The 8,873-nt window shown below is 43.1% G+C and overlaps 1 protein-coding gene across 1 annotated transcript in view; it reads left to right on the forward strand.

The window, feature by feature from the left end:
* The window catches only part of LOC137632075 (vinculin-like), a 56,188-nt gene extending 47,315 nt beyond the window's left edge, over window positions 1–8,873 (forward strand). Inside the window, exon 16 of the mRNA XM_068364056.1 lies at window positions 7,178–8,873. Coding sequence (XP_068220157.1) covers window positions 7,178–7,872 — 695 coding nt within the window. The 3' untranslated portion in view covers window positions 7,873–8,873. The remainder of the gene's footprint in view (window positions 1–7,177) is intronic.

Below are 8,873 nucleotides of genomic sequence, written 5' to 3' on the forward strand. Positions count from 1 at the left end.
TTCCCTTAGACGGAAGTGTTGGTGTCTAAGAGAGTATAGACTCTCTTTCTTAATTTTGTAACAAAAGTTATAGATTTATTTTATATCTCTCCGCCTCTTATAGGCCTCTTCGATTAACTTCCTTTTATTATAAACTTATTAAAATTAATTTTTATATTTGTTTATATTCGACCTTCCTAATAGTAGGCGGTCTTTTCTTGGTACCGAAGTTAATTAACATTGAGCCCGTCATTTCGGTTTTACCTGTTAACATATTATGCTATTTTAATGTCTTTGAAAGAATTTCTTTGATAGTCTAGTACTGTTTTCAAAGTTGAACTAACGTTTTGTTTTGTCTCTGCAGTTGTTGACGTTCAGAACGTTCAACTTGCACTCTATCGTTACGAAAGAGAAAGAGTTTCACGGTTTCACGTTGCAGTAAGAGTAACCGTGTCTAGCGTTTTGTTCATTTTTTCTTAACTTAATGGTTTTGATCCTAATAAAGGAACTTTTCATTTTGGGAAATATTTCAGTTTTTTCCTTTAACAATAATATGTTTTAACGATATATATGATTGGGCTCTTCTCTCAGGTTCTAAGTCAAGAGAGAGAGAGAGAGAGAGAGAGATAGAGACGGAGGGAGAAAGAGGAGAATAAACGTTTCATTCAAGCCTGCCAGGCGTACGAATAACGTTGTTATCGTTTTTACTCTTCTCCCTAGTCTCTTTAGGGGAAGAAGGTAAACGTTTCTAGAGTGATCTAGTGTTTAGTCTCTTTCCAGCCACTGAATTATTTATCTTTCATTAGATTTTTCTGTTACATTGTAATTCTGTTTTCGCAATTACTAACTTTTGAGAAAGGATAGAATTGCGTGTTTCAGGTACAAACCACTTAAAGTTTCGAGTTCAGTGAAATAAGTGCAAACAGAAAATCAAAGTGATAAGTGATTAGCGCAAAGTTCAGTGTTGTGCGTGAGGGTACTTCTGTGCGCGCCAGTCGTCCTCCCAGTCCGGGACCTCTTGCAAGCTCCCAAGCCCAGGGGAGAAGCAATGTCGAAGGGCAGAAGGGTTCAGCAGGCCTTGATCGGCGCACAGAAGTATCCTCGGTGGTTGTGGGCGTGTCTTACCGAGACCGTCACTCCCACCCGCAGACGATTGAGCCCTTATTTTGCTCGTCTGCAGAAGAAATTTAGGGGAGAAAACGCTGGTCTCAGGTCTCAAGACCTCTTAAACGTAAAGTCCAGACCTATGCCAGACGTACGAAGTTAGAGTTCAACAACCCGGATGTAGTCATTGGGTTAGCTCTGACTCTCCTCAGTCATCAGTTGAATGCACTCCGCCTAAGAGGAGTAAGGTTCTGCCACAACAGAGCTCGACTGTTAAGGCTTTACCTCAGCCTACTGTAGTTTCTGCCGACCCCAAGTGGACTCTACTACAGTCCATGCAAGCACTGCTTTCGGACTTGATGCGTGAGTGTCGGGTTGAGAGTGTTGCGCCTCCGCCTACACTCCCTCCGCCTGCACTCGCTCCGCCTGATCGCAGTTCCACCTGCCAGGCGTACGATGTTGAGCCACGTTCTGAGTTTGCTGTTCCCAGTGGTGTTCAGCCTCCGCCTTCCTTAAGGCAACTTTTACAATGGGATCAGGAGGATTATACCTCTCTTCCTCCGCCTCCACTTGCTGCTCCACCAGTGATGCAACACTCGGTTGAGGTACAACAACCTCTCCCGTCCATGAGTCAGTCTCCTCAGCTCTCGCTGCAGCGAGCTCAACCCTCCTCAAGGCAAGCACCTCAACACCTTAGCCTTGCGCCTCAGGAGCCTCAACTTGCGAGAATTTTACTGCGTTCTGCGCAGCCACTACCTTTTCGCTCTCAGCTCACACCGCAGGAACCTCAACTCGTTCCTCAGGAACTTGCTACTGCGCATCCGCCAACCACTCAGCAAGCGCAACCCTTGAGTTCAGCCACTCATGCCAGGAGTCAGCCTCCTCCACCCATGAGCCTACCTTCTGCTGATCAGCCTTTGCAGACTGAGCCTCAGGTGTTCCCTCAACAGAGTCTTGAAGAGGAAACCACAACTATTGTTGTTCCAGCTCGTTCTGACTCTGCTGTTCAGCATACCTTACCTCCATTTTCAAACCTATGATAATGGAGGTTATTTGTATTACTTATAAAAATATATTTGTATTCCTGGCAATATATTTTTAACAATATCGCAAAATATGGCAAAAATATGAATCATGAGTTATGAATGTAAGGTATATATTATGTTGATATTAAAACCCCATGCAAGCATGCATAAAGCACTCTAGCACTGGTCATGGAATTTCTGAGAAATGTTAAACGCCATGCACACGCTCTGCTTACCTTACATGCTCTGCTCACAGCATGCTCTGCATACTACATGCTCTGCATACAGCATGCTCTGCATTCAGCATGCTCTGCATACAACATGCTCTACATACAGCATGCTCTGCATACAGCATGCTCTGCATACAACATGCTCTGCACACAGCATGCTCTGCATTCAGCATGCTCTGCATACAACATGCTCTGCATACAGCATGCTCTGCATTCAGCATGCTCTGCATTCAGCATGCTCTGCATACAACATGCTCTACATACAGCATGCTCTGCATACAGCATACTCTGCATACAACATGCTCTGCATACCTTACCGCATGCTTCTCAGTCACACATCTTTGGTTGTTGCCAACTCACTAGACTGTCAAGCAGTTTCATAACGTTGCCTTCTAGTCTGCTGCTTTTGCACCAGTGAACCCTCACTGAGAGAACTTAGCTTTTCTAGGATATGGTCCCTGTAGATGAGAAAGTTCTTTTCTCCCTCCTTCTGATATTCCCTTGAGGACTCTGTCATTTGGAGGGAGCCTTTAGCTGCATAGCCTCCTATGGACTTTTATTTAAGCATAACATGCTTCCAGGGAAGGTAATGGTTCCACTTCAGTCGCTAATCCCGTCTGTTACCACACCTGCTCCCATAGACCTTGAGCTGTGTTACAAGACATGCAGTCCAAGCTTAGTCCTTGTTAGAGGATTTTTTGTTTACGGAGTCAATGTGTCACGGGGAAGACGTTCAACAACCAACAGAAGTGACTTGTTGTGACGCAGTGCGGCAACCTCAGCAACCCGATAAGGAGTTTGTCTGTACGACCCAGACAGTCTAGACAGATTCGGGTTGTCACTGTACTTCCTCGCTTGCCCATGATTGACAGTTCACAGACTGTGCAGCAGTACCATGATCTTGTGTCCGGCTCCGTCAGACGACTGGCTTTTAAGAGCTCCCACAAGTCGTCGCTGTCTGGAGATTTTCAAATGGACTATGGATCTGACCAAGGAACTGGGCCTCCTGGTCAATTTTGAGGAGTCTCAGCTCGTCCCATCCCAGACCATTGTCTCCTTGGGTATGGATCTTCAGAGTCGAGCTTTTCGGACTTTTCCGTCGGCCCCAAGGATCTTCCAAGCCCTAGAATGCATCCAGAGCATGCTGAGAAGGAACCGATGCTCAGTCAGGTAGTGGATGAGTCTAACAGGGACACTTTCATCGCTGGCCCTGTTCATCGTGTTAGGGAGACTCCACCTCCCCCCCCTTCAGTATCATCTAGCTGCTCACTGGATAAAGGACATGACGCTAGAGACGGTCTCAGTCCTGTTTCCGAAGAGAGGAGGTCTTCTCTCGCGTGGTGTAAGAACAGCTTTCTTCTCAAGGAAGTCTACCTTTGGCTGTTCAGAAACACAACCGCCGTCTCCTCTCGGACGCATCAGACACGGGCTGGGGTGCGACTTTGGACGGACAAGAATGCTCGGGAACTTGGAATCAGGAGCAAAGGACACTTCACATCAATTGCAAGGAGTTGTTGGCGGTTATTCTGGCCTTGATAAACTTCAAGTCCCTCCAGCTTAACAAAGTGGTGGAGGTGGACTCTGACAACACCACAGCCCTGGCTTATATCTTCAAGCAGGGAGGGACTCTTTCGTGGAAGTTGTTCTAGATCGCAAGGGACCTACTCATCTGGTCTAAAGATCGAAAGCTTACTGGTAACGAGGTTCATTCAGGGCGGTATGAATGTCATGGCAGATCACCTCAGACGGAAGGGTCAGGTCATCCCCACAGAGTGGACCCTTCTCAAGAATGTTTGCAGCAGACTTTGGGCCCTGTGGGGTCAGCCAACCATAGATCTGTTCACTACCTCGATAACCTAGAGACTCCTGTTGTATTGTTCTCCGATTCCAGACCCAGCAGCAGTTCACGTGGATGCTTTTCTGCTGGATTGGTGCCATCTCGACCTGTATGCATTCCCGCCGTTCAAGATTGTCAACAGGGTACTTCAGAAGTTCTCCTCTCACAAAGGGACACGGCTGACGTTGGTTGGCTCCGCTCTGGCCCGCGAGAGAATGGTTCTTAGAGGTACTGCAATGGCTGGTCGACATTCCCAGGACTCTTCCTCTAGGAGTGAACCTTCTAAGTCTACCTCACGTAAAGAAGGTACACCAATCCTCCACGCTCTTCGTCTGACTGCCTTCAGACTTTCGAAAGACTCTCAAGAGCTAGGGGCTTTTCGAAGGAAGCAGCCAGAGCGATTGCCAAAGCAAGGAGAACATCCACTCTCAGTATCTATCAGTCTATAGGGGAAGTCTTCCGTAGCTGGTACAAGACCAATGCAGTTTCCTCAACCAGTACCACTGTAACCCAGATTGCTGACTTCCTGTTATATCTAAGGAAAGTAAGATCCCTTTCAGCTCCTACGATCAAGGGTTACAGAAGTATGTTGGCAGCGGTTTTCCGCCACAGAGGCTTGGATCTTTCCACCAACAAAGATCTACAGGACCTCCCTAGGTCTTTTGAGACCTCAAAGGAACGTCGGTTGTCCACTCCAGGCTGGAATCTAGACGTGGTCCTAAGGTTCCTTATGTCATCAAGATTTGAACCTCTCCAATCAGCCTCTTTTTAGGACCTCACATTAAAAACTCTTTTCCTCGTGTGCTTGACAACAGCTAAAAGAGTAAGTGAGATCCACGCCTTCAGCAGGATCATTGTTTTCACATCTGAAACGGCTACATGTTCCTTGCAGCTCGGTTTTTGCTAAACGAGCTTCCTTCACGTCCTTGGCCTAAGTCGTTCGAGATCCCAAGCCTGTCCAACTTGGTGGGGAATGGTCTGAAGAGAGTACTTTGCCCAGTTAGAGCTCTTAGGTACTATCTAAAAAGGTCTTAACCTTTACAAGGACAATCAGAAGCCTTATAGTGTGCTATCAAGAAACCTTCTTTTCCAAGTTCTAAGAACTCAGTTTCTTACTATTCAGGCTTCTGATTAGAGAAACACATTCTCATCTGAAGGAAGAAGACCTTGCTTTGCTGAAGGTAAGGACACATGAAGTGGGAGCTGTGGCTACTTCAGTGGCCTTCAAACAGAGCCATTCTCTGCAGAGTGTTATGGATGCAACCTATTGGAGAAGCAAGTCAGTGTTCGCATCATTCTATCTCAAAGATGTCCAGTCTCTTTACGAGTACTGCTACACCCTGGGACCATTCGTAGCAACGAATGCAGTAGTAGGCGAGGGCTCAGCCACTACATTCCCATAATCCCATAACCTTTTAACCTTTCTCTTGAATACTTTTTATGGGTTGTACGGTCGGCTAAGAAGCCTTCCACATCCTTGTTGATTTGGCGGGTGGTCAATTCTTTCTTGAGAAGCGCCGAGGTTAAAGGTTGTGATGAGGTCCTTTAGTATGGGTTGCAGCCCTGTATACTTTAGCACCTTTGAGTTGATTCAGCCTCCCAAGAGGAACGCTGCGCTCAGTAAGGAAGACGATCTTATTAAAGGCAGAGTAACGGTTCAAGTCGATTTCCTTACCAGGTACTTATTATTTCATTGTTATTGTGGATAACTGATTATATGAAATACGGGATACTTAGCTATCCTTTAATCTTGTACACTGGTTTTCACCCACCCCCCTGGGTGTGAATCAGCTACATGATTATCGGGTAAGTTTAATATTGAAAAATGTTATTTTTATTAGTAAAATAAATTTTTGAATATACTTACCCGATAATCATGATTTAATCGACCCTCCCTTCCTCCCCATAGAGAACCAGTGGACCGAGGAATAATTGAGGAGGTGTCAACAAGAAGTACTTGAGTACCCGGCCACAGGTGGCGCTGGTAAGTACACCCCCTTCTAGTATTGTGATAGCTGGCGTATCCCTCCATAGAATTCTGTCGGGCAACGGAGTTGACAGCTACATGATTATCGGGTAAGTATATTCAAAAATTTATTTTACTAATAAAAATAACATATTTATATGTCATTATGATTGTGGATTATGGGACTTACATGAATGAACAGATACAGTATTATGTTTAGCAGGTAACACCCTATTTTGATCAGCTGGAAGACTGTTGATTAATAGATTATAGATACAAAAGATGTTGTGTACTCATAAACTGGTTTAGTAGTTGGTAATGCTCAGTTCTGTAACTATTTGTAGTTGTAGATATTTGATAAGCCTGTATACTTTAAGGTTTCTATACTCTATCATGGGCATGATTAATATTAGTAGCACATTGGACTCGCATCTTATGGGGAATAAATTCTGACATGCATAAAATACTTACTTTACTTACTTTACTTTGATGGCTGCTTTTCCAGTCCCATATAGCAGGGGAACCCCACTCTCTACAGGACCTCCACTGTCGTTTTACCTTGTTCGTTCAGCGTATTTAACGTTTCATATCGCGTATTGTTCATTTGCTTTTAAATCGTCGCTGACAAAAGACTCATGAAATAAATTTTTACTGTATATCAGATGTGAATAAAAGTTTCTCCGATACTTTTGTTTATTATTCTGTCATTCTTTAAAGATTATTATTAATGTACTATAGAATCACTCTAACAAAAGAAATAATTCTTAATTAATTTGAAAGAGGAATGTAAAGTTCCATTGCGGGTTTGTTTTGTAATTACTAAACAGGAAAATCTGAAGGTATAAGGTCAGACAAAATGCAGTGGAGTATAGTTATTGTGTTACATTAAGAAAGCCTTTAAGCAACCTAAGAAAAGTTTTCATAAGTTGTGAGTCTTCTGTGGGTTGTAATTATCTTCCTTGCCATCTTGTTAAATAAGGTATGTAATGTACTTGTAGAATTAGATAGAATCTCTTATAGTGATTTCTTTCTGTAGGTATACTTGAAGACTTAACATCTCTTGCTGGGGACCTTACAGCGCTAGTTACTCCTTCGACGCAGAAGCGAAAGTGTCCTTGGCAAGACTTTAGTTATGGGGATAAAGAAAACCAGAGTTATTCAAGTCTTCACGGTATCAAGATTCAAAACGTGTCCTTTAACCCAAAGTTTCCAGAGATAAAGAGCACCGACACGTCCGGGGTCATATTCGAGAACGAGGAGCCCCGTACCTCCGAGAATGCGGGCGAAGAGTCGTCTTCGTCCATCTCTGAGAAATCGTTGGGTGAATGTGCAGACCCTACGGTTTGGAAAGACTTCACGGCAATTTTAGAAACCAAAACGCCAGCTAAGAATAATCTTTTTGATTTCACAAGTAACTTTAACAATTGGCACAACTGGCAACCCTCTGGTATGCAAATCTCGTTCACCTCTTTTGGCAAAGGTAAAAATGTTAGAGGCATTGCATCGCCTGCTAATAATCAGATCAGCAAAATAGCTGATTTGAGCGATACCCCGTTTTTGGTGAAATCTGCCTCACAGACTTCCTTACCCGAGACTGATAGGACGACAGAGCAGCTCACGGCCAATTATTCAGTGAGTCCTTCCAGTGCTACGTTTGGAACCCCTCAGAGACTTAAAGACATTCAGTTAGTTCAGGAACGACTTAGAGCGCTCAAAGAGAACATGACTTAATGGTTGATTTCATGAGGTACTTGTTGTTTTTGTAATAATTCAAATATTAATGTAAAGAATATATCAAAATTATATTTGTATTATAGTCTAAAGAAGTAGCATTATGGTACATTGAATTTATTACAGTGGGGAATATGTGACTGGTATATTGATTTTGTTTTTCATTTCATAACATATTTTAAGAAATTAATTTAAGTTAAAAAAGATATTAAATCAATGATATTTTCAAGCTCAATTTTTATCCTCCTCTTCTTCTTTGTTTACATCTTTTCCCACTTCTATGTGGGGTTGATGTTTCTGGTCAGCTTTCTCCATCTACCTCTATCCCACACCTCATCACCGGTTAATCCCTTTGATCGAAGGTCATCCTTGATACAGTCCACCCACCTTCGCTTTGGTCTCCCTCTCCTTCTCGTTCCCTGTACCTCCATTTCCATCACTCTCCTTCCAATATACTGTTCATCTCTTCTCATGACATGACCATACCACCTCAGTCTACTTTCTTGGATCTTATCTGATAGTTTTCTAACTCTTGTGATACCCCTAATTACCTCATTCCGTATCTTATCTCTTCTTGTCACCCCACACATCCATCTCAACATTCTCATCTCTGCCACATCCATCTTCTTCTCTTCTGTCTTCTTTATTGCCCACGTCTCCGCTCCATACATCATTGCCGGTCTCACAACTGTCCTGTGTACTTTACCTTTCAACTAGGAAAATAGGGGTTAAGCTCAATTTTTATCCATAACTGGAATTTGAAAATATTTAAGGAAACACTTACTATACAGTATGTTAGAATACTTTACCATATTCTTCAATCTTCTACAGTCTCATCATGTAGGAGGGTGTAAGTAAAGTACAGTAATTATGTAGAGATGTAGGCTATACAGTATTTCTTTATTTATCGTACGTAAGATATAAGTATTGGTGAAGGAACTATGTATTGTACTTTAGTTACTGCAGTAGCTTGTAATTTTTTATATACAGTATGTTGAATA

This window comes from Palaemon carinicauda, chromosome 40 (assembly GCF_036898095.1).
Source record: "Palaemon carinicauda isolate YSFRI2023 chromosome 40, ASM3689809v2, whole genome shotgun sequence".
Lineage (NCBI taxonomy): Eukaryota > Metazoa > Arthropoda > Malacostraca > Decapoda > Palaemonidae > Palaemon > Palaemon carinicauda.